This window comes from Rhododendron vialii, chromosome 8a (assembly GCF_030253575.1).
Source record: "Rhododendron vialii isolate Sample 1 chromosome 8a, ASM3025357v1".
Classification (NCBI taxonomy): domain Eukaryota; kingdom Viridiplantae; phylum Streptophyta; class Magnoliopsida; order Ericales; family Ericaceae; genus Rhododendron; species Rhododendron vialii.
The window spans coordinates 6,151,992-6,178,995 of record NC_080564.1 but is presented as its reverse complement, the minus strand read 5'-3'; the positions used below and the strand labels follow the sequence as shown (position 1 = coordinate 6,178,995).

Sequence of the window (27,004 nt, the reverse complement as noted above, 5' to 3'; positions counted from 1 at the left end):
ACTCACTCAACAACATGTATTATATGACAGAGATGTGTTGTTTCCCCAGGGTGGCGGTTCCTCGGGAGCCCAAAGTGAGAGCTCCAAGAGGTTCATGGCCTGCCGCCGTATCTTCGACATTTGGATCTTGTACCACCACCGTTTTCATTCGAGAGCAGGAGAGAGGTTATATCAAGAGGAAGAAAGAGAGCGAAAATCGTCTAGATCCCCAGCAGAGTCGCCAATTGTAGGGGTTCGGCTCACTACAAGAAAATCGTTCTATAGCAACGGTTGAAAGCGTTGCCAAAAAACCCAAAAACCGTTAGTAGAGACCCGTTTAGGCTATACCAACGGTTGGAGAACTGTCGGCCAAACCGTTGCAATATATCCGTTTCTGTAGAGGTATAGCAACGGTTTTGATGAGCATTGGTACAGATTTTTTTTACCAACGGTTTCATTAGCAACACTTATAACTGTTGCTAAAGGCAATTTTCATTTTTTTAAAAACCAACCACTGTGTGACGTAAGCCTCCACATGGCACTGACGTGGCAGCCACATGTCGCCCGCGTGGCGCTGACATGGCGCCCGCGTGGCGAGCGAAATATTCTTGCTCCTCCTGAGAATCGAACCTCCGACCTCGCATGTGCGAACCAACTGTGCTAGCCCATTACTTGTGAAAAATCATACACCTTTTAATATTTATACTATACTAACCGGATTTTTTTAATCCTTTTTTTTAAATCCGGTTTCTACTAACGGTTAATGAAATCCGATGCTATAGTCCAGTTTATAGTAACGGTTATTGGAAACCGTTGCTATAGTCTAGTTTTTAGTAACGGTTAATGAAAACCGTTGCTATAGTGTCGTAATCTACTAACGGTCACATGAAAACCGTTGCTATAGTCCTGTTTCTAGTAACATTTTTTAAACCGTTACTATACACCACCTATACTGATGATTTTTCCAACCGTTGCGAAAAAAAACCATTGGGAGATCCTGAATTTCTTGTAGTGGTTAATTGGGATCTAGATTGTGGTAGGGGCTCTGGTTCCTTCCTCTGTTGCTCCCACTTCGTTCGCTTGTCCTGCAGCAAGTCACTAGGGCTAGTAGAAGCCCAGTGACCCTCCGAAGATCAAGTTAGATCTAGGAAATATAGTGTAGGTTTAGGGTAGAATGACATACCTTTTTAGGTTAGAGTCCCTTTGTTTTTATAGACCTCGCTTTACTTGGTCTCCAAGCAAGCGCGTGGTGGATACTCTCAAGTAACTGCTTCAGGTGATGTCACATATGATATATGGGATAAAGCGGTCACGAAGCACATGGCCAGGTCGTGGCCTCAATGAATATCCTCTTGGCGTAACCGCTCAGATGCGTCATGATAACATATGAAGGATTGATCGCTCGGATAGACGACGAACATTACCTACACTATGGGACGCTCAGTCACGCTGTGCACCGGAAAGCTGGGAGACGCCCCGTCGGGCCATCCAGAGGCTCGGGCACCGACGAGGGCGCGTACTGATGAGTTCAGGGAGCTGGCGTACTGATGAGTTCAGGGAGCTGGCCTGGACATACATGGAGGCTCGTGCCTCGGAAGCGGCCCGAGCCCTTGTATATCAGGCCACTACAAAATTGATCTAGTTCCGCCCAACCTAATTCGTACACTTGTTTTCACTCACTCAAACACGCATATTATGTGACTTTAGGTCAAAATGCGTTACCTTTTTCTTTCTTTTTCTTTTGGTGCGTGGCTCTCCGAACCACTAATATAAAGTTGTTTGGTGTACGTGTGGGTTGCAAAGACCAAAGCAATGGATGTGGTGCTGTGAGAGAAAAAGGTATACATTATCTCACGCCTTCAACAGTGATACGATAAATGGCCCTCTAATGGCCGTGAACTTCTCCATCATTTTGCCATTGTCTCCATAAACAGCATTCTTGTGGAGACAACAAAGTACAACAGCACTACACTTTTGTAAAAGAAACTTCCTTTTCCTATTTAGGGAGTGTTTCTAACTTTCTATATATTAGTAACCTACAGGTGCTAGATCACAAACTTTTTGTTTCGTCTTTATTTAGTTGTTTTTCACATTTGTTAGTTTAATTTGTGTCAAGCTTTTATGTACCATTGATTTGTCTCGACGAGAGAAATTAGAAAAAAAAAAAATTAGCATGACTTTTACACAAGTATTTTTTAAAATATATATCCAAGAAAAAATCCACAAAATCAGCTTTGTTCCCCCTTTTTCTTTTCTTCCTACCTCTTAACCCCTCAGTCCGGCCCACTCTCGTCCAATCTCCCTCTCTCCTCCGATCCCTCTTTCTTCTCTCCTATCATGGTTGCGAGATGGTCGAGACGCTCGAGACGCTTTTTCTAGGGTGAGCAAATCTCCCACTCTCTCCATGAGTTTTGGGCTTTAGGGCTCAAATCTGGGGAACCAGAGCTGAGTGTTGGCTCTTGAAATCGATCAGTCTGGTGATAGATTTTTGAGCTCTCCATCGGCGGTGGTGAAGGCGTATGTTTGCATATGGTCTGATGATCGAGTGTGGTGGAAACAGGCTTACCACTTCAGAAATCCATGGACTCTCCACACATCTCCATGAGCGGAAGGAGCGATCGGGCCGACACCGAAGCTGTTTTTTTTTCTTCCTTGTTTTCTTGTTTTCTAGCTGTTTTTTGTTTTGTATTTTCTGTCTCATTTCTTGTTTCTCCAGACTGATAGGGTCCATTATTGTTGTTGTAATTTTTTCATTTTAATATAAATGGGTGATCTTGTTCATCATCAGGGTGAAAAAAAAAACGCATCACAGTTTGGGTAACATTGGTGGCCCCCTTTCGATTGGGTAAATTTCAGAAAGGAGATGGGTAAATTTCAGAAAGTAAATTTCATGAAAGGAGATGGGTAAATTTCAGAAAGGTGATGGGTTTGGTTTGGGCATAAAGACCTAACCCATTTTCTTTGCACGATTCTCTCTCTTCACTCATTATTTCAAAAACCTCCCTCATTACCTAAGCATGTAGATTACTTTCATTCCCCGTCAATTTCACAAAGATGATGAGAACAGTTCATTTCTCTTAAAATTCTTATTAAAAATCAGCTAAATCAAATATCGGTCAGAACATTTACAAATCATTCAACCTTGTCCTGAAAATTCAGATGTAAACCCTAAAGTAAAGTTGGATATTTCCGTAACCGTCCTCGTCCATTTACATGCACTCCAATATTGGGTTTGTCTACTTTATCCTCATCTTCGTGATATTTTTGAAGTGGGAATCAGTCACCCCGATCACTTTTTTATTTTATTTTATTTTATATATTCTGTAATAGTAACGCCCAATTGGATTCCTCACACATGCTTCAACAGTGGTTCTGGTAGGAAATTTATTGATCTCCTAACTCATCAATGTCGAACAGAAAAAAACTCACCAGTGTCATTTTCATCAAATATTCTTTTGCTTTGTCTGTTTCCTTTCCTTTCTTTTTTAAGCTTTATATTCTTGTCTTGCCGGCCTTCACCACGATAGAGGGGGAGGGCCGGAAGGGGTTTTAGAAAATGACATAAGTGTTTAATTAGGATTTGTTGTAGTTAATCAACTCACAATAATGATGTCTAGTTGTTGTTGTTGTTTTATTGAAAATTAATGACCGATGCCACCTATTTCATAATTTCATTGCAAACGCATCTTGCATTCTTCTTCTGTGATTAATTATATTGACTAGTTTCGAAGTATCATGTAATGCCGATCGCTTGAGTGATCATAGCTTGATCTTACCCTATTTCATTATAAACTTCTTTGATTCTATTTAACTCTCTAGGAAGGTGTTTACGTTAGTGATTAACTTATGCAGTATAATTTTTTAATTGTCTTTATTCTTTTTTTTTTTTTTTTTTTGCGTTTGTTAGTTTTACGGTAAACTTTTATGTGATATAGGTTTTTCTCAATGAGAGGAAACAAAAAAATAAAAAATTATGGCTTTTACACAAGTATTTTGGAAAATATCCAAAAAAAGCTCAAAAAGTCAATTTTTGACTTTTTCTTGAATATTTTCCAAAATACTTGCGTAAAATTGCTAATTTTTTTAATTTTCTGATTCCTCTCGTCGAGACAAACCCAAATCACATAAAAGTTTGCGGTAAAACTAACAAACTCAAAAATAAAATAAAATGAATAAGAACAGAACAAAAAAATTGTAATGCATAAGTACTTAATCACTAACATGAACGGTGCCGGTCTGATTTGGGCCTTGCATGCTCGATCGGGTGTCCATGTACATACATGATCTCCTCTCGAGCTCAATTTTCCCGGTATTCAACAAGTCATGGCCAAACGGAAAATTTTTCAGTGCCGTGCAGGTACCACGCTGCGCATCCGGAAAATTTGGAGAGAGAAAAAGTGTTGGGGTGAGAGGAGAGAGAGGATTTCAATCCGAATCGTCCAAAAGTGTATCGGACACATTACTACAATATTGTTAAAAGATGACGCTTGAAAAAGTGAAAAGATGTCAGTTTTTGAAAAAACCGTAATTAAAAAGATTGCAATAGATAAATAATGTCAATCATCTAAAAAACTGTGATATAATATATTTATGATGTTACTTTATAAAATAGTGACATAACTATTCTTTCTTTTTAATGTCAGTTTTTCCTAAACTGTGATCTTATATATTTATCATGTCACTTTGTAAAATAATGACATAACTATTCTTTCTTTTTAATGTCAGTTTTCTCCTAAACTGTGATATAATATATTTATGATGTCACTTTGTAAAATAGTGACATAACTATTTTTTCTTTTTAATGTCAGTTTTTTCTTATAAGTGACATTGAAGAACAAAAATTTGTTTTTGGAGAAAACAATGCTATCTATGAGCGTTGTTGTTTTGAAGTCTCAAATCGGGAGCGGGTCATTACATATGTTATCAGAGCCTGTATCAACCGAAAATGTGAGACAGAATCTCGACATCATACGAGGATGTGTGTTCTTAAGTGGGGGAGATTGTGACGCCCTGCCCCTGGGGAGTTCCATATAGCGGTCAATCGGCCTGAGCACAGTTGGGACCCATGGGAGGGGCTGTCGGATCAGTAACCAGAAGAGTCAACCGAGGGTAGTCCCACATCGCTTGTTAAAGTGTAAGTTGTGTGTTATAAATAATATATCGTCATCGATCCTATCTTGTACAAGGACTTTTAAAGTTACGAGGGTGCCAAAGTCAATTGAAACTTCATAGTTAAGCATGCTTGCATTGGAGTAATCCTGGATGGGTGACCTTACTGGGAGGTTTGATAGGCTTTGGTGTTCAAAGCGGACAATATTATATAGGGTGGAAGCGGGTCGTTACAAAAGATGACTGCTTTAAAGCACTTTAATGACGTTTCACAACTGTCATCTTTTACTTTCAATTACGTTTATAAACCGTCATCTTTATATATATTAATGACAATTTCAAGCACTTTAATGACATTTCATAACTGTCATATTTTACTTTCAATTACGTTTATAAAGCGTCATCTTTATAGATATTAATGACAGTTTTAAACTGTCATTTTAAGATTCAGATTTTTAATGACAGCTCCATAGATGACAGTTTTAAAATTGTCATCTTTCACGTTTAATGACACTTTTAAACTGTCATCTTTTACGATTATTGTAGTAGTGACAGCTTGAATGCGCCGAACGGATATCACACAAAATATACTAGCTCGAAAAATCACTCAGGCCAAACATAGAAATCTACATGATCCATGATTTGACAGTTTATTATTATTCAAATATATACGTGGCTCTGTGATACTATTCAGTTGTCAGTATCAATACTCTGGGTTTAACTCCATCTGGGGTAATATTGTGATTTTAGAGTTTCCAAAAATTTGGAACCATGTATTGTTAGACTTGCTAAGAGATGAATTTTGAGTTCATATATATGTGTGTATATATATATATATATATATATATATATAATGCTTTATATATTACTAATAAGTTACACCACATGCAGTCTCATTCTTTGAAAGAAAGTCAATGTATGATCATTGCCCACCAACGTACTGCGCGCAAGAACCAAATTGCAATGGAGTGACATGGTGACTATGCAAAACTTGGGGTTAATTTGAGGGTAAAAAGATGGAGCAATTTTTCTTCTTTTTGATATACAATGCAGAATATTTCCGGGCTAGCTTGTATGTACCAAGGGACCAAATTTCTACGGGCAATACTAGCCTTTGCTAACCCAATTAAAGAATTTTACGCATGGGTGACCCCAAGAATTTTTATGCAGTGCAAATGAGTCGAACCTGAGACGTCGGGATGGTAAACCCCTCCGTTCTTGGGGTGGAGATGGAGTAAAATTGTTTTAAGTCAGAAACAAAGACAAAGGGGAACCAAGGCATATGGAGCACTCTTATAAGGGATATGACTAGGATTATGATCACCGACTTTTGAGTGGAACTAGCTGTGTTTTTCTCTTGATTTGAAGTGTATTTGTCTACTTATATAATTGAAAGCCTACAATGAGTCTGCTTATAGTTAGTGGCAAGCTTGTTTAAACAGAGATTAGACTAAGTAAGTACTTTTGTTTAATTATACGGTGCTGATCATGCCATACTGCATCTCCATTTGCAAAAAGAGAACGCAACCGTACCGTATATAGACCACAGAGAGACCAAATCAATGTGGCTGGCCACTTGCGCAATGAGATGACATCTTGTCTTATATTAGAGCATCTCCAATAATGCTGAGGTAAGAGTTTTGCCATTGCCAAAAATTAAAAAGATTACATGGTTTTGAAACGTGTTGTGGTGGTTTGCAGGTCAAAATTGGCTCCGATCATCAGCGTAGGACACAATAGTTGGTCTCGTGTGATGTATACCAAATGATGTGCTCATAGTTGGTCCCTTTTAACACTTTTATACACACAAAAAAGGGCAAAGGAGGAAAAATAAAAAAATTCTAATACTTTGACTGATGATTTGGACAAAAATTTCGGCATAATGAAAAAGGAAAATTTTGCGCAAAAAAAAAAAAAGTAACAAGAGGGAACCGAAAATCCTGTAGTGCAGGGTGCATTACTAGGGCGTATCACAGCCGTCCGTGAGTGTTTTCAACGATCCGAATTCAAATGAAACTTTTTTGGAAAATTAATTTTTTCGAGAAAAAGTTTCATTTGAATACAGACCGTTAAAAGCACTCACAAACGGCTAAAATTTGCTTCGCAAGGATCCGCCCTATAGGATCCCTGGGTACCACTGAGAGAATATATATAACATCATGCTAGAATATGTTTATAAAGTCCTTGGATCCTCCTTCACGATGTGTTTCTCTTGAAAAAATTGTCATCCTTAGTTACAAAATAGGTGCATATGGTACACCATTTTAAGGGGTGTGTATTATAGACTTTCCCCACAATTAAATGCATGTCGGGCATCCATTTGATTTGGGAAACTTTGTCACGTAACGTAAGAAGTAGACATTTGGGAGAGTGTGCTGCTAACTTCAGTGCTTCCCAAAGTTTGTTGGAACCCCAAGCAAGGACGGAACCAGGATTTTACCATAGCAGTGGCGAAATATATACTAAAAACATCTAGTGGTGGCGAGACTATATAAATTGTGCATAATTTTTTTTTTACATATAATAATTGTATTTTTTAAAATTCTTGTCGTGGCGGTCGCCGCCACTAGACCCCCCTGATCCCATCCTTGACCCCAAGTGAAACAAACTTACGTTTTACAGTACTACTTTTTATTTATTTTTTTAAACATGGGTTTGGCCGGAACAGTTTACGCACCTCAACTCAACTGATCGCTTAAAAACTAATTCTATTGTCCAGTAGCTGGAGGTCCCATTAAAGCAGAAGCAATTTTTTAGTTAGTTTCGGCGCAGTAGCCTAGTGGTGGTGGCCATAGTGTGGAAGTACTAATGATCTGGAAACACAATTTTCTTAAGAGTAGATTAAAAAAAAATTGATTTTCTTTTTTTTCAATGAAAATTATTATTGTTAGTTATAGTTAGTGAATTTGAACCCCAATCAAATGCATGAGAATACATGGTGCCTATCACGAGGTACCACTCCACTTGCTTGATTGATTTTTTGTTGACCATGAAAAGTATTTGTAGTATAAACAATTTTTCGTCGTACCAAACATCAAAAAATATTTTAACCTTGCTAGAGAGAAGCAGAAATCACACTTTCCCACTGGTTACTATTTTCTTTTTCTCTTTTTTTTTTATTTGGAAGAAATTGAAAAACTGAAAACACTCCCATGCGAACCTTGCTAGAGAGAAAAGCATCGATCAAAGCTTAATGGGTTCAAGTGCCCATAAAGTGACCTGGACATCTTGAATTATGAAGAAAAACAAAAACTGCCTATAAGTCTTCTCAAAATTAGAAAGTGACGTGTTTTCCAGTTTTTCTTTCCTTGTACTAGTTTGCCCCTTTTCTACTTGAGTTCCATTGTATATCTTTGATTTTTAAGTTCTATACGCTTATTTTTACTGAGAAAAACAACAGCTTACAGGTAGGGTACTTGCAAATGAATTGAGCTACTCGTGAGCTCCAGCTCATTAGCTCGATCGACTCAACCAATTTAGTGAGTCGAGTTGAGCTCAAGCTCCAGCTTTAGGCTCACGAGGTAAACAAGCCGAGCTCAACACTCTAAAGCTGGGATCATTTGTGTAGGTTCAACTCGTTTATATATGTAGACTCGGCTCAATCGGTAAGTGAACCGGGCTTGGCTCATTTACAAATTAATAAACGAACAGAGCTCCAATACTACAAAGTTTGGCTTGACACTACTCGTTTGCACGACTGATTACACGTTATGGCAATAGGAAGGGCTCCCACTGCTCTCCTCATATACATGTGCATCGAGTCCCGTTAATCAAGCTGGATCGAGTCTCGATAATTAATTAAGCTGCTCGATCATGTTTCTGAGAACTCACATCAACCCCATCCTCAGGAAAGCTGGGCATTCTCGATCTGAAGGCTGAGCAGAGAGAAATAAATATACTCTAGCGGGGGACCCTTACCCAACAAAGAAGAGTGGGACGTTTCCTTTCTCCACCACCTCCCCTTTATCTGAAACAGCCATCATGTCGTAGTTTTTGGATTGTACTCAACCAGCTGTGGGCTACTACCAAGCTAGTTCTACCCACCATCACCCGCTCGTGTGCATCTTGTACAACTTTCTCAGATTGGCTATGAAGTACTGCACTAGTGGCATCTGTGATAACATGATTGATGGATTTTTGAATATAGCGTGGTCTATCGCAATATGTTGCTTTTGTCCAACCGACATCTACAATCCTCTATCGCTGCACCACGTATCGTACCCGCCTTTTAGGCATGCTACGAAATCGTGAGTGTTGGCTGCCTTAGCTACCTCAATGACCTCTGATTCTTTAATTTGATGCACCGTAAGTGATGTTATCTCGAATGGACACCGCAAACAAAGTTGGCTCTTGACTAACAAGTGCAATGTGGTTCCTTAGTGACCTCAGATGGTATGATCTAATATAATGACTGTCAATTTTCACCACACCATTAAGTGAGTCGTAGAATCGATCAATCAATCCAACGATGGTTGATTTTCCGGACCCACTTTGTTCAACCAATTAACGCCGTTGATTTCCCTTCTTCAATGTTGATCGAAAAGCCGTTGAAGATCATGACGTCAGGCCTAGCTGGGTATGCAAATTGGACGTCACATAGTTCCACATGGCCCGTCATTTTGTCGGGCTTGTAGCCTTCAGGGTCGTCGAGCTCAATACACGAATACCTATCGAGCACAGCCAAAACTAACCTGATTGCATCAGACCCTTTTGCAAGGTCATTAGTCATGGTCCCTGAATCAGCAATAATTCGACCTGTGCTTACTAAGATCATGAAGGTCTCAAACAGGGCTTTGGACCCAATGTAGCCTCTTGGGATATGAGCTTACCACTGTACCAGAAGTACTCTAAAAGCCTGGGTGAATGCCATGAGGCTTTGGGAGGTACCATTTAAGGTCAATACCAGCTAACCATGATTATCTGGATGCTTTCATGTCGTGGGCCTGCTTGGGCCTTTTCGAGCATTTGGAGCACTCAAGCCTGGGAAGAGAAGGCGGTGATAGTCCGGAGGTTGGAGACTTCTTTCGCCTTGGGCCTTCATGGCCTTCTCGGACATGTTCTCGAGAAGGACGCACTTCAAGTAGACGCAGACGACGACGAGGAGTTTTTTTTCTTCTTTTTATTTTGTGTTACTTCCCATAAATATATATATATATGTCACTTGGTAGAGATGATGCGCACCAGTGAATATATAATCCGTCAGCCGACATTGAAACTAGTCTTTTTCAATCACGGAAGGACCCACACCATTGATCTGTAAATAGCGAATCTACTTGCTAAATACTTAATTAAGTAAGTCAATGTGGTTCTCTATATAGCTACCAACATTTAAATAAGGAAACTTCAAAAAAAAAAAAAATTAAATAAGGAAACTTCACCAGCTTTGTCTGTTGGCCTCACCCCCGCATGACCTCGATCTCCCACCACCACCATTCCCTTGCGCAAATAAAATATTTCTAGTCAATTCCAATGTGATCAAATCAATTGGGATATTACCCTTATTTATAGTAAGTAACACTAGTGTCTTGTCCGTTCAATGCACGAGAACGAAAAAAAACACGATAACTTTTTTCAAGTTATTTTGTACATCATTGGATCAGCACGTATGGCTTATATAATTTACTTCACTTTCTGGCAAAATAATTAAGAAAATTCCAGAATAACAAAAAAATTAAAAAAAAATGAAGACAAGAGATAGGTTTCTAGGAGTATTTGTTATGTTATTGATTAAACTTAGTTTCCTCTTCAAGCAAAATACAATATATATTTTACATTGTAACACGTAGTTACATTTTTTATATTTTAGTACATAGTATAGATTCATTACTTTAAAAGTTAGTACTCCAATAATGAAGCGATTTTGGAACTTAGAAATTAACGTGTCCTCGATCACCAATAAACATGTCCTCATCAGTCCTCATCTTCGCTGCCCGATCATGTTTCTGAGAAAACTGATCACATCCACCCCCCATCATGATTAATTAGGAAAGTGGGCCTAAAAGCAGAAACCAGCGAAGAAAAACTGACTGTGGGCCGGGTTGGGCATTCTCAGAAGGCTGACCAGAGAGAAATAAAATATGCTCCAGCGGGGGACACTTACCCAACGAAGAAGAGTGGGACGTTCCTTTCTCCACCACCTCCCCTTTATCGAAAACAGTCATCATATCGCAGTTTTTGGATTGTACTCAACCTGTGGGCTACTACCACGTACGCTAGTTATACCCACAATCACCCGCTCGAGCGTGCGCATCTTGTACAACTTTCTCAGATTGGCTATCAAGTACTGCACTAGTGGCCTCTTGTGATAACATAATTGATGGATTTTTCAATATAGCGTGGGCTACAGCAATACGTTGCTTTTGTCCACCTGACATGCACAATCCTCTATCGCTGCACCACGTATAGTACCCATCTTTTAGGCACGCGATGAATTCATGAGTGTTGACTGCCTTAGCTACTTCTTTGATTCGTCAATCTTATCTAATGCACCGTAAGTGATGTTATCTCGAATGGAGACCGCAAACAAAGTTGGCTCTTGACTAACCAGTGCAATGTGGTTTCTTAGTGACCTCAGATGGTATGATTTGATATCATGACCGTTGATTTTCACCACATCGTTAAGTGAGTCGTATATATAATCGCTTGATCAATCCATCGATGGTTGATTTCCCTAACCCACTTTGTCCTACCAATGCTGTTGATTTCCCTGCTTCAATGTTGATCGAAAAGTCCTTGAAGACCATGATGTCAGTGTTAGTAATTTATTTTAATCAATGGGTATCTGTAATCTTAACATGGGGAGATTAATAAGTATTTAATATCATGGAGCTCGTAATATAATTGAGATAAGAACGGGAGTGCAATTATAATTCTGTAGTGGGGTGAATTATAATTAGTAAAATAAGAAATAAAATCCTGGTGGGATTAAGTTTTCTTATTTACACTGGGAGCTCAGACTTATTACTCCTTAGGTCCCTATCGTAGCTCTATATATACACGTTATGCTCTCTAGGTCAGGATCAATGTTTTTCTATTATTCAGTAAATAGAGGCAGGCTTCGAGAGAGCAAACAGATCACGAAAGAGTCTACACTTGGTTCGTGTTCTAGACGTGCAGGGAATACGATAGAAGATCGTAAGGTACGGTTGAGCAGTATTCGTGGTATATAACAAGACGTGCTATAACAAGTTCAACCAGCGTTCGTGTCGTCGGGAGTTGAGGTAGAACCCTAATTCCGCTTTATAGGATTTTAACAAATTTTGTTGTCTAATCTGTACACGTCATTACTGGGTCTTGGGGATTCAGTTTCCCAACAGTAGTATCAGAGCAGGTCGTAATCACGCGTATGGATTAAACAGGCCATGTTGTCCGTAGGTTATAGAGGGTAGAACGTAGAACTGTGCTAACCCTTGTTTTGCAGCGTTCTTACCCAGCTATTATGGTCACATGATTTTTATTGATTTTATGTGATTGGATCCCACGATAATTTTTTCGTGGTTATTGTTATTTATTGGGTACCACGATTATTTTTCGTGGTTGTAATAATTAACGTAGCATGTGTTATTTATTGGGTGCCACGATTATTTTTCGTGGTTGTAATAATTAACGTAGCATGTGAACTCCAATGGAGGCATAAGATCGATATTTGTATGTTTCTTCGATTGTAATAGCATTCGACGGTTATTCGGAGATCGAAGATGGTAGATACAAAAGATTCAAGTTATTTGGCTCGCAACAGTTTTTTTCCAGATTCGTAGGGTCTGATTGCAGGGCTATTTCGACCCAGTAAACATTGGAATCAGAAAATCTGTTCTTCACGAAAGTTGTAGATAATTGAATTTCGAATCCAACCCAATTTGAATCACTTCAATTGGAGGTCAGATGAAGAAGATATGGCTAAAATACTGAAGGCTGTGCAGTTTATGCGGAAATATGTTAAATTCGAAATTTCTTGCCTAAGTACGGTTGGATTTTGGTTTTCTTGATTGATTCAAATTATCTAAGTCCTCTACACAAGTATAGCCGAAGGATTTCAAGTTTGGAAGGACTCCTTATTGCTTAAGGATTTCAAGTTTGGAAGGATTCCTTGTTGCTCAAGGATTGCATCTTTGACCATAATAGTTGGGATGCATATTTTATTATGTTTCCTAATTTATGTTTATATATGTTTCTATGATTGTTTGCATATGTGATAGTTTACCATATTGGGACAACATGATAAAATATGGCTTTTGACCTAGATCACGTTTTTTGCAAACTTAAAAATTTTGATAACCCTCACAAATTTTTTTTTAAATAACTAAGTGGGAGAGGGAGTTTATTTTTATAAATCCCACGGTCTCCATTACTAGTATGTAGATGATGTAATTAATTTTGTGTGATGGTTTTAGAACATTCCCCCCAATCGGGCAAAATTAATTATGGCCTCATCGGTACAAACTTCCTTAAAGGATAGGTCTATGATGATTGTTGAGTGAATTACTACACCATCTGAGGTAATTCATAACGGAACAATGGGTCATGGGGCTAGGTAATGGTATACACTTAGCTGTAAATAATAGTATCCTCACCATCTGAGTCACTATTATTATTTATAGGACCGAAATTATATTGGCTATTTAATTTTGCTTGGTACGGTATAGTGTCTAGATAGTAAAATTAAAAGGTTGTGCCTATCTACACGAATGATAAAGAGTAGAAACTTCCCATTGAGGCATGCTCTTCACGGTGTGTAGGGTTGCCAATGTTTTTCTTTTAACATGCGGTAGAGGGAACCAATATTAAAATGAAATTCAAAATTTTTATTACCCTTCATAATTTATTGTTATTTGATTCTTAAATTCAAAAATGGACTCTTTCAATGCACTTGCCATTATTCTCAAAGAAAATAAACTTACTGGACCAAACTATGTTGACTGGAAAAGAAATTTGAATATTGTGTTAACTGCTAAGGGCCACAAATATGTGCTATCTACGGCGTGCCCTCCTATACCTGAAGAAAATGCCACAGAACAGGAAGCAAAGCCTTATAAAGATTGGGTTAAGGCTGATGAGATGGCGCGGTGTTATATTTTGGCTTCTATATCGAATATATTGCAACATCAGCATCAAGCTATGGAAACTGCTTCTGATATGATGCTGAACCTCAAAGAAATGTTTGGAGATCAGAATCGGGCAGCAAGGCTAGTTGCTATGAAAGAATTGGTGAGCATCACCCATGTTGAAGGGACCCCGATTAGGGATCATGTTCTAAAGATGATAGCTCTTCTTAATGAACTAGAGATCCTTGGAGCTGAAATTGATGGGGAAACCCAGATCGATTTCGTTCTTAACTCACTGCAGTCTGAGAGTTTTAAACAGTTTCACCTGACTTATTCTATGAACAAAATGCATTTATCTTTGACGGAACTTCTTAAGGAGCTCCAAGCGACTAAGGGTCTTTTGGTTGCGAAGAAACCACCATCAGTGCTAGTGGCAGAGAAGGCTTCTACTTCTAAGCCGAAAGGCAAGAAGAAGCAGAATAAGTCTCAGAAAAAGGTTGTGGAGGCAGTTCATGCGCCTCAAGGTGGAGTGAAAAAGCCTACGGGCAAGTGTTTTCACTGCAAGCAGAAAGGACACTGGAAGAAGGAATGTCTGATTTTTCTCAATAAAGTGAACAAACAAGGTAAATCTTTTCACTAGTTGTTGAATCATATTTAGCGGTGTTATCTACCAGTACCTGGTGTCTAGATACGGGAGCCACTAATCATGTTTGCAATTCATTGCAGGGGTTCCAGAAAACCAAAAGACTCAGTGATGGAGAGATTTATCTACTTATGGGAAATGCTACGAGAGTGGCAGCAGTTGCAGTAGGAAATGTTTTTTTAAATTTTAGTCGTAATAAGAGTTTAATTTTGAGAGATTGTCTCTATATTCCTACTGTTAGAAGAAACTTGGTTTCAGTTTCTAAGTTAATAAAGGATGGATATTTGGTTTATTTTAGTGACTCTGTGGTTATGAAGTTAAATAAACGTTTTATCTGTTCTGGTTCATTGGTGGATGATTTCTACATTATAAATCCTATATTTCCTACAGTGCAACTGCATGAATTGAATAACACTAATAATTTACCATGTAAGAGAAAAGAGCCTTTGAAATTGAACCAAACGTATCTTTGGCACTTACGTCTTGGTCATATTAATCTTAATAGATTTCTAGACTGGTTAGAGATGGACCTTTAGGTTCATTAGAAGTTAAAGAACTTCCAGTCTGTGAATCCTGTTTGGAAGGTAAGATGACCAAAAGACCTTTTTCAGCAAAAGGATATAGAGCCAAAGAGTCGTTAGAATTGGTTCACTCTGATTTGTGTAGGCCTATGAATGTCCAAGTTAGAGGTAGTTTTGAGTACTTTGTCACTTTTATTGACGATTACTCAAGGTATGGATACATTTATTTGATGCGCCGTAAGTCCGAATGCTTTGAGAAATTCAGGGAGTATGGGGCGGAAACGGAAAAATGTTTGGGTAAATGTCTTAAAACACTACGATCTGATCGTGGTGGTGAATACCTCTTGGGAGAGTTTAGGGACTACTTGTCAGCTGAAGGGATTACATCCTAGTTGTCAGCTCCAGGTATGCCACAACAAAATGGTGTAGCAGAGAGAAGGAATAGGACTCTTATAGATATGGTAAGATCAATGATGAGTTATTCAGATTTACCAATTTCGTTTTGGGGAAATGCACTAGAAACAACAGCATATGTTCTTAACTTGGTACCATCTAAGTCAGTACCATCTACACCCACAGAACTATAGACTGGGCGCAAACCTAGTCTCCAGCATGTTCGGGTTTGGGGTAGTCCAACACATGTGCTGAATGGGAATGCAGATAAATTGGAATCGAGGACAGAAGTTTGCTTGTTTGTGGGGTACCCTAGAGGAACGAGAGGTGGAGTGTTTTATAGTCCTGCGGATAAGAAGGTAATTGTTAGCACTAATGCCCGGTTCTTAGAAGAGGACTATGTGATAGACCACAAACCCAGAAGTAAAATTGTCCTAGAAGAATTGAGAGGAGAGAGACCGGCACAAACTTCTTTACCACCAATAATGCAGGAGGAAATGCCACAAGAGATATTTGTAGAGGCATCTATTGACACATCGGTACCTCGTCGGAGTGGGAGGGTTACTGTTCCACCCAGTCGGTATACGTTGTTGGGAGAGTCTTTTGAAATGATCCCTGATGATCAACATGCTGAACCCTGTAACTACAATGAGGCACTTCAAGATAAAGATGTGGAACTTTGGCAAAAGGCTATGAAATCAGAGATGGAGTCTATGTACTCTAATCGGGTCTGGGATCTTGTAGAACCACCTGAAGGGATTAAACTCATTGGATGCAAGTGGATCTATAAGAAGAAGAGACGGGCGGACGGGAAGGTGCATACCTTCAAAGCTAGGCTTGTTGCAAAAGGGTATACTCAGAAAGAAGGGATCGATTATGAGGAAACTTTTTCGCCAGTAGCCATGCTTAAGTCCATTCGGATTCTCTTATCCATTGCGGCTCATCTCGATTACAAGATTTGCAAATGGATGTAAAGACCGCGTTCCTTAATGGAAATCTGGATGAGTGTATTTATATGGTGCAACCAGATGGATTCATAGCAAAAGGTCAGGAGCACATGTTGTGCCAGCTTAAGAAGTCTATTTATGGGCTTAAGCAGGCATCTAGATCTTGGAACATTCGTTTTGATCAAGCAATCAAGTCTTTTGGATTTGATCAATGTCCGGATGAGTCATGTGTGTACAAGAAGCGCAACGGAAAAGTTGTAGTGTTTCTAGTACTATATGTCGATGATATCCTGCTCATCGGAAACGATGTGGGAGTGTTATCTTCAGTGAAAGTGTGGTTATTCGGCCAATTCGAAATGAAGGACTTGGGAGAAGCTGGTCACATCCTAGGGATTAAGCTTATACGAGATCGCAAGAATAGGATGTTGGGCTTATCACAAGCTACTTATATCGATGTCATTCTAGCCCGTTTTAGCATGCAAGATTTCAAGAAAGGGTTCCTCCCTTTTAGACATGGAATCAATCTATCCAAGGATCAGTGTCTTAAAACACCTGAAAAGATGGAGAAAATGAAGGCAGTTCCTTATGCCTCGGCAGTAGGAAGCCTTATGTATGCTATATTGTGTATTAGACCTGATATTTGCTTTGCCGTTGGCATGGTTAGCAGATTTCAGTCTAATCCAGGACAAGAACATTGGACTGCAGTGAAACATATACTCAAGTATTTGAAAAGAACTAGAGATCATATGTTGGTGCTCCAGTCAGATAGTCTGGTACCTCATGGGTACACAGACTCAGACTTCATGTCAGATAGGGATTCCAGAAAGTCTACCTCAGGATATGTGTTTACCTTGGGAGGTGGAGCCATAAGTTGGAGGAGTATCAAACAATCTTGCATTACTGATTCTACCATGGAGGTAGAGCATGTGGCAGCTTCTGAAGCAGCCAAGGAGGCTGTTTGGCTTAAAAACTTTTTGTTGGATCTGGAAGTGGTCCCTTCAGTGCAATCAGCCATTACATTCTATTGTGACAATAGCAGTGCAGTTGCTAATTCGAAGGAGCCAAGGACTCACAAGAAGGGCAAACACATTGAGCGTAAGTATCATCTGATTCGAGAGATCGTACAGAGAGGTGATGTTGCTGTGACCAAGATTGCATCAGCGAATAACCTGGCAGATCCTTTTACGAAGAGCTTACCAGCTAAGACTTTTGATAGTCACGTAGAGGGAATGGGAGTGAGATGCATGACAGTATGGTTTTGAGTCTTAGTGGGAGTTTGTTAGGAGATTATGTAAAAGTTATGTTTTTAGAGCATCTCCAATCCATCTCCATTTCCTCCAAAATAGGGGATGGATGTAACACATTGAGGGAAGATTTTGTAATTTATTCCATTTTTTCTTCACTTTTTGTACTTTTTGGGAGAATCTTTGAGGGACTCATTGTCCTTTTTAGAGTTTTGGAGAAATTTTGTACTCCAAATTTACTTTTGGTCCTCCATTTTTAGAGGACCAAACTATAAAAAGGACGGTGGGTCCCTCAAAAATTCTCTCAAAAATTACAAAAAGTGAAGAAAAAAAAGAATAAATTATAAAATCTCCCATCAATGTGTCACATCCATCCTCTATTTTGGAGAAATAGAGGTGGATTGGAGATGCTCTTATATGATGGATTAATATTTAATTATTAATCAATTTTATCCATTTTTGATGAGAATCTTTTATGGGCAATATTTGCATGATATTTTTGTATGTTGTGCATGTATGTCTTTTATTCTACATAGTAGATAATCCAGTGTGTAGAGTACGGCTTACACACAGAAGATTGGATCATCGGTTCTTGTGGAATATAAGTTATGGTTCACTGTCTTAAATGGAATTTGACACACCATCGGTAGGACTGTAGCACAATATTTTAGTAGGTTTTTCTTGACTACAGGGAATGGTATTAATTCCAACTCATTGTGCTAGTATACTTTGTGTGTATTGAACGGGACCGTATTTAGGTAATTGTCTTTATACTAACTTTATAAGACAATTGGAATCTCATGGTTATTATGAATGCTTATGCACTTAATCCAAAGATAATTATTAGAAGTATATATTTAATGTTGTTGACTTTAATTCATTAAAGAGTGAGATCTTTATACGGTCAATAGTCTCGGTGAGTTGGGTAGCAACATTATGTATATGACAACTATTAATTATTAATGGAATCCACGTCCCGATAGGGATTGATGATACCTCTTGAGTAAGCTTATAAGTTTCGATTATGTCAAACCCTGCAGGTGGATATTTGTATCCGACATATCGAATAAGTTAAGCGGATAGTCTCAAGTTAAGATGTTGATTAAGTAGGAGATTGTTAGTAATTTATTTTAATCAACGGGTATCTGTAATCTTAACATGGGGAGATTAATAAGTATTTAATATCATAGAGCTCGTAATATAATTGATATAAAAACGGGAGTGCAATTATAATTCTGTAGTAGGGTGAATTATAATTAGTGAAATAAGAAATAGAATCCTGGTGGGATTAAGTTTTCTTATTTACACTGGAAGCCCAGACTTATTACTCCTTAGGTCCCTATCGTAGCTCTATACATACACGTTATGCTCTCTAGGTCAGGATCAATGTTTTTCTATTATTCAATAAATAGAGGCAGGCTTAGAGAGAGCAAACAGATCACGAAAGAGTCCACACTTGGTTCGTGTTCTAGACGTGCAGGGAATACGATAGAAGATCGTAAGGTACAGTCGAGCAGTATTCGTGGTATATAGCAAGACGTGCTATAACAAGTTCAACCAGCATTCGTGTCGCCGAGAGTTGAGGTAGAACCCTAATTCCGCTTTATAGGGTTTTATAATTTTTGTTGTCTAATCTGTACGCGTCATTGCTGGGTCTTGGGAATTCAGTTTCCCAACAGTCAGGCCTAGTCGGGTATGCCAATTGGACGTCACATAGCTCCACACGGCTAGCTATTATTTTGTCGGGCTTGTAGCCTTCGGGGTCGTCGAGCTCAATACACATATACCTATTGAGCAGAACCAAAACTGACCCGATTGCATCAGACCCTTTCGCAAGGTCATTAGTTATGATCCCTGCATCAACAATAACTTGACCCGCGCTTACTAGGATCATGAAGGTCTCAAATAGGAACAAGCAAGAATTTGCAAATATTAACTTGCTTGTCACTTCAACATCAAGATGTATTCTTTGTTGAGAGCAGCGGTTTCAATTTTTTGTTGGATGTAATTTTCTTTTTTGTTATTTTTCTTTTGTCATTTTCCTTGTTCTCATCTTTCTAATAAGGCTTGGATATGACTTCTAAGAACCTTCGATTTACTATTTTTTTGTTGAGTTTTAATAAAAAAATTTGCTGATTAAAAAAAAATAGGGCTTTAGAGTTTGGACCCAATAAGGGTCATCATCGGGCTGGGCCGGGCTAGCCAACCCGCCAAGTCACTGTCCAAGCCCGCCCACAGATTGGACCGAGCAGACTTTTTCTTTTTTGCAGGCCGAACGGGTCGGGCTATGTACCTAAAATTGAAGCCCAAATCCAACCCATAGGTAGCAATACTTGACGGGCTTGCGGGCGGGCTAAAATTGTATTGAGCTTAGTGCTCCCCATCATCAGCAACATCCATAGAATGGCTCATTGACAATACTAGGCAGAAGATTTTCTCGAGCCACAAGCCGTGAAAAAATGATTTTACCGTCCAATGTGCATCTAATGACTAATTGTAGAGCACTATAGCTTAAAAAAACCATGAACATATAATATGCATCTACTGATGCTTATGGATTACTTGCTGGATCGAACCCAACTGCGTGAGAGTTGAGGTGAGAGATCTCCGATCTATGTGTACTGTTGAGACTTGAGAGACTTGAGATCCGCGTGAGAGAGAGTTGAGACTTGAGAGACTGAGAGGTGAGAGATGTTCAAATCGACAGACGAGAGTTGAGGGATTTTGAGAGACAAGAGTTGAGGAATTTTGAGAGTTACGGATTTTGAGGGCTTGTGATTTGTAAATCTCAGAATCTGGAAAGGGGAAAGTGAGCCCGTTGTTAATAGAGAGAAAAGGTATATAAAAAAAGAAAGATGCTAGAGGCACATCAATTTGTCACATATCAACCACACCCTCTTACATACATGTGGGTTCCTAGCATGTATTGTAAAATTCTCACACATGCATATGAAAGAGGTGTGACATATTAATGTGTCCCTAGCATTTTCCATAAAAAAAGAAGAAAAGAAAAAAGAAGGGAATTCTGCCTGTTATTAAAGGAAAAGGGTTGTTTTGCCTGTTGGAAAAGGTTAAAAAAAAAAAAAAAAAGAATTCTGCATGTGTGCCAACTGTACCACATCCACCCAACACACAAAATCAAAAGTGCCAACTGTGTGATTTATGGGCTATCGGGTGGGTACTATGAGCGAGCTCACGGGTTGGGCTGACGAGCTGGCTGAGTAAAAATTTATAGGCCCAAGTTTGGTCCATGAAAACTTTGGGCTGGGCTAACCTACCTGTTTCACGGGCTCGGACCGGGCAATAACCCGATGAACGGGGCGGAATTCAGACGGATCGCGGGCCTTTGAACTAAAATGATGACCCTTAGACTCAATGTAGCCTTGGGAGATGAGCTTACCACCGGTACTAGAAGTCTAAAGCCATAATGCATACCATGAGGCTTTGGGAGGTACCAAGGCCAATACAAACGAACAATATATCGTCGGATGCTTTCACGTCGTGGGCCTACTTGGGCCTTTTCGAGCATTTGGAGCACTCGAGCATGAGAAGAGAAGGCGGTGACAGTCCGGAGGTTGGAGAGTACTGCTTACGCAACCAGCTTGCTACTTTCGTCTTGGGCCTTCATGGAATCATGGCCTTCTCGGACATGTTCTCGAGAAGGACGCCCTTCAAGTAGAAGCAGATGATCACGAGGTTGTTTTTTTTTTTCTTTCTTATCTTTTTATGTTGTGTTGTTTCCCATAAATATGTCACCTGGTAGTAGAGGTGGCAAACTGAATTCAGAGCCATTAACAAATTCATATCCATCCACTAAAAAATAAACCCAACTCACCTATTTATTAATTGGGTTAGAATGAGTCCAAATCCAGCTAACACATTATTAATTAAAAATTGGCCTAGGGTCCACTATAGCCTACTTTTAACCCATTAGGTTCACTGATCAAATTTGTAACCCACTAAGTCCACTAATATGTATTTGATAAGGCATAAAGTCCACTACATTTTAAAAGGGAAATAATGCCTTACAAATTTACCCTCCAATTCAAATCTCTTCCGTTTACCCCATTATCTTACGTTTGAAATCACTCACGCAAAGATCTCGGGAAATAACGGTTACGCGAAATAGAGCGACAGAGAGAAAGAGGAGTCTCGCAAAAATCGATTGATCTCGCATAAATTTTCTCCGGTGATCGTCTGTCGTCTCCCTGTGTTGATCCAAGCAGTATCGCCTCCCTCCATCTCGGGTATCTCTCTCACTCTTTCTCTCTATCTCTATCGTTTCTCTCTGTTGATGGTGTCGGCACTCTCTCTCTCTTGGGTATCTCTCTCATTCTCTCTATGGTCTCTGTCTCTCTCTATTTCTCTCGTCTCTCTCTGTCGTCTCTCTCTCACTCTCTGTCTCTATATACAACGTTATATAAGTATATATAAGTATAACAACGTTTTACTTATATAACGTTATATAATTTTCTATATTATCCTTTCCAGATACTATGCATATAACGTTAGTGTTCTTATATAACGTTTTTGAAACTGATATAACGTTATTGGTATTATATAACGTTATATGACATTGTATATAGAGTGACGAATTACTTATGACATACGCAAATATATGACCATATATGTTTGAAACTTTGTCATCTTTTTGATGTATAACATTACTTATCGGTTTTTGTTTTTGTTGTGTATTGTTACATGTGCAGTTGTTATGGATTCAACAGTCATGTTTATTTGTAAGTATGAGTTGGAGATTTTTTCGGTGAGGTTATCGGGTGGTGGTAGGTTGGAGGATGTCTTAAGCAGCATTTGTAATAGGTGGAAGAATTTGTCGATTGGGAGGTTTTCTGTTTCATATGCTTATGAGGATGGTTTTTGTGTTCTTCAGAATGAATCTGATTTTGAGAACATGAATTTTTTGCTTAGTAATTGTGATCGCATAAATGCAAAGGTTGACGAGAATGAACCTAGTAGCCGGTTAATTGTTGGTAGTACTATTGATGAAATGGATGATGTTGATGAAGTTGTTGATGATGAGATAGAATATGTGGATGGAATGGACCCCGCAGAAAAGTATTGTAAACATACGGAGACTAGGTATTTGACTGAAGCTTGGGCTAATTTGATAGAGGGTGTCGGACAAGAGTTTCCCAAAGGTGTGAAGGAGTTCAGGGCTGTGTTGGCTAAATACGCGATTGAGAATGGCTTCATGTATCGTTTCATGAAAAATGATTTACTTAGGGTTACTGCTGTTTGTGTTATTACAGGGTGTGAATGGAAGGTGCATGCTATTTTAAATAGGACCAATGGTGCATTTCATATTAAGAAGTGTCATAATGAGCATAATTGTGGGTTAACATACCGAACCAATAAGCATAAGCGTGTGTCATCCCGTCTGGTTGCGAATGAGATAGCAGGGATTGTTGAGAAAAAACCCAAGACTTCTCCAATCGACATGCAGGATTGGTTTACGGACAAGTATGGTCTTGATTTGTGCTATCATAATGCTTGGTTAGGTGTGGAGAAGGCAAGAGGGGGAATTGTATGGAGATTATGAAGGTTCATTCGATAGGCTTCGGTGGTACGTTGAAGCTGCGAGGGCTACGAATCCGAGGAGCGTATTGAGGCTAGAATCTGATCCTGTAACCAAAGAGTTTTCACGGCTATTTGTGTCGTTTGATGCTTGTATCAAGGGTTTCAATTACTGTCGGCATTTTCTGTGTCTTGATGCCACCCATTTGAAAGATAGATTCAAAGGAACACTCCTTGCCGCAACAGGGAAAGATGCAAATCAATGTATGTTTGTGTTCGTTGTTTATGTTATATCCTTATATATTATATTTCATTTGTACATTTTTTATTATATAACATTGTATGTTCTATTATGTGAAGCTACACATGAAAGAGGTTTGCATATAACGTTATACGTTTATCATTCATGTGCAGGTTTATTTTCTATAGCTTATGCAATTTGTGATGCTAAAAATGATGCTAATTGGTCTTGGTTTCTTGGCCTTTTGAGGAGTACATTGTCCACTCGTCCTGTTACCTTTATTACTGATCGTAACGCAGGTCTTGTCAACAACATTCCTGTTATGTTTCTTGGTTGTCATCATGCATACTGTCTTTATCACCTACAGTTTAACTTGAAGGATCACTTTCCTGGTCGGTTTAGGAAAGGTTTTCGGAACAGGCTCGTAGAATTGTTTAACAAATGTGCATATGCTTCGTCGGTGTCGGTTTACAAAGCTGCGGAGGAAGATTTTTACCAATTTGGTGGGGATAAAGCTAGGACCTTTATTGCGAGTGTCCCTAAGGAGCATTGGAGTAACGCGTATTTTAAAGGTCAACGGTACGGTGAGATGAGCTCTAGTGCTGTGGAGTCGTTTAACAATTGGATTCTTAAAGCTCAGGAAATGCCTGTTTTTTATTTAGTTGATGAACTTCGTCGCAAAATTATGAAGCAAATGGCAGATAGGAGAGTAAAGTCGATGAAATGGAATTAAGTTATTTGTCCGAATATGGATAAGAAGTTAGCTCGATTTATCAAGAAAGGAAGGTCGTGGAGGATCATTATGTCGAAGGGTGGTTTGTACGAGGTGCGTTGTCTTCCCCCTAAGGTAGTGTCTGTTGAGGAAAGGACGTGCTCTTGTGGTAAATGGCAGTCTACCGGTTTCATTTGTACTGAAATGTGAGAGATTTTCGGGGTTCGAAAATTTCAAATAAATGTTTCCGAAATTGATGGAAAAACGGGGCAATTTTTTTTAAAAAAACAGGGGTATTTTAGACTAGGCAGTGTTATTATATCATTAATAATAGGTTAGTGGACTTAGTGGGTTTTGGAATTTAAAAGTGGATTTAGTGGGTTTGAAAAGTGTTATAGTGGACTTATGAAAAATTCTCATTATTAATTGGGTCTCAATCGGATCAACTTAAATGACCCAATATGTCATGTAAATAACCCACCAAAAAAATAGAGCTGAACGCGACTCATCTCCGACGGCATCAGCGGCATCAGATTCACAGTTTATGTACTCCCTTGTCCATCAACCGACTGGAGTGATTCTCCAATGGGAAGAAGCTCTCTCTCTCTCTCTCTCTCTCTCTCTCGTTTGTAGTGTTTATTCAATTCTTCTCAGAACAGTTTGTTTCCCAAAAGTATAAATTTTGTATCGGAAACCATATTTTTTTGAAAAAGACAAAAAATTGTCTTTTTTTGACTTATTTTTGTACTTTTTAAAAAAATTATGAGTTTCGATCAATTTTTTTTTTTTACTTTTTCGGTTCCTCTCGTCGAAACGAATCCATAATTCACAAAAGTTTTACGCAAAACTACCAAATGCAAATTTTTTTTGAATAAAGACGAAAAAAATCATTCCCCACTTTTTAATCCAAACCCACCCTAATTGAACCTTTCTAACAACATTCACTACAGCGTGCTCTCTCTCTCTCTCTCTCTCTCTTAGTTTTTTTTACCACAAAATGCCAATTTAGATAGGTGTTTGTCATTTAGATGTATAATATGGAAATTTTATCGTACATGGGTATTTCAGTTATTTAGATGTATATGGGTAATATGGTCATTTCAATGTACATGGATATAAGTCATTCTAAAATTTTAATATATATGTAATTGGGTTAATGCCGTTCAGAAAAAAATAATAATTGGGTTAATAGGCGGGTCGGATCAGGTTTTAAATAAAAGGGTTGGGTTGAGTATGGGTAAATAAAGACCCAATCTATTTATAATTTATCCAATTTAACCCAAACCCGTCCATTTGCCACCCTTGCCTGATAGGGATGATGCGCATCAGTGAATTTTGTTTTGAAAAACGGCCAAGACACGAGGCTTTTGATTATGAGGATCCGGTTCCTTTGATTATATAATAATATCCGTCAGCCGAAATTGCCAACATTCCGTTCGGCTAAATAAGGCAAATGGTTTATTTTTTTGTTCTTATTCAATTTTTTTTTATATTTGTTACTTTTTCGTCAATTTTTTGGAAATTATTGCATCATCACGACGAGAGAAATTTAAAAAGTAAAAAATTATGATCGAAATCTAATTTTTTTTGAATAAAGACGAAAAAATTGACTTATTAGCTTATTTTTTTCTCTTTATTCAAAAAAAATTGATTTCGATCGTAATTTTTTACTTTTTAGATTACTCTCATCATAACGATGCAATAATCCCCAAAAAATTGACGAAAAATTAACAAATACGAAATTTTTTTGAATAAAAACAAAAAAATAAGCCACTTGACTTATTTAGCCGAGCGGAAAAACTATTCTTCAATCACGGAAGGACCCACACCATTGATCTGTAAATAGCGAATCTACTTACTATACTAAATTAAGCAAGTCAATGTGGTTCACTACTGAATTTTAAATAAGGAAACTTCAAAAAACAAAAAAACAAAATTTAAATAAGGAAACTTCACCTGCTGTTGTCTGTTGACCTTACCCCCGCATGACCTCGATCTCCCACCAACAACATTCCCTTGCGCAAATAAAATATTTTTAGTCAATCCCAATGCGATCAAATCAATTGGTATATTACCCTTCTTTATAAGTAACACATTCATTACATTAAAAGTTAGAATTAAATTTTATGGATGTTATTTTTTTTTTTTAATGCAAGATATCCCGAGTCTGCTTGCGCACACTTCGGACTAATCCCTATAACCCCTTCTACAGCCGTTTCACACGCTTATGCATGGAGATGATGTAATACCATGTCCCACATCGAAAATTTACATGTATGATCTTGGGCATATAACAAATCTTGTGGGCTATTGCTAGTACTTTGAGCTTAAGCTTTTGGGCCATGTGATGTGACTGGTGGATCAAATCAAAGCATTAGGCGAGTGGTCTGTTTGGGGCGTTACAGATGAAGTGATCCCAAAAGTTGTTAACAAGGAGAATCAAACCTGAGACGACCTTATGATGGAGCAAATACCTAAGTCCCAAGCCAACCCCTGGGGTTATGGATGTTAATTTGTTCTGCTATAACTCTTTGGTTCTTAATTTGATTTTAAATTTTATTTACATTGATTGGAGAAAAAAATTAATGTGGAAAACTAACTTTTATGGAGAGGTTCTTAGCCGGCGCTGCTATGGGTAC

The 27,004-nt window shown here is 38.5% G+C and overlaps 1 protein-coding gene and 2 pseudogenes across 1 annotated transcript; 1 reads left to right on the top strand and 2 right to left on the bottom strand.

Annotated features, from left to right (window-relative positions):
• Positions 1-8,932: 8,932 nt before the first annotated feature.
• Positions 8,933-10,229, bottom strand: LOC131298511 (ABC transporter B family member 15-like; annotated as a pseudogene).
• An 840-nt stretch (positions 10,230-11,069) lies between these two features.
• LOC131298509 (ABC transporter B family member 15-like) lies at positions 11,070-21,669 on the bottom strand (annotated as a pseudogene).
• Positions 21,670-22,606: 937 nt separating this feature from the next.
• LOC131298508 (uncharacterized) lies at positions 22,607-24,386 on the top strand. The gene is made up of 3 exons (XM_058323993.1): positions 22,607-23,358; positions 23,408-23,676; positions 23,827-24,386. Exons 1-3 carry the CDS (start codon positions 22,607-22,609, stop codon positions 24,384-24,386), a joined length of 1,581 nt encoding a protein of 526 aa, XP_058179976.1.
• The last annotated feature ends 2,618 nt before the right edge of the window (positions 24,387-27,004 follow it).

What these genes read in the sequence shown, in the direction of transcription:
- LOC131298508 (XM_058323993.1), top strand. Translation starts at nt 22,607, where the DNA reads ATGTTTATTTGTAAGTATGAGTTGGAGATTTTTTCGGTGAGGTTATCG. An exon ending in CAGGATTGGTTTACGGACAA is followed by an intron (nt 23,359 to 23,407) that starts GTATGGTCTTGA and finishes GGTGTGGAGAAG; the next exon opens with GCAAGAGGGGGAATTGTATG. An exon ending in AGGGAAAGATGCAAATCAAT is followed by an intron (nt 23,677 to 23,826) that starts GTATGTTTGTGT and finishes ATTCATGTGCAG; the next exon opens with GTTTATTTTCTATAGCTTAT.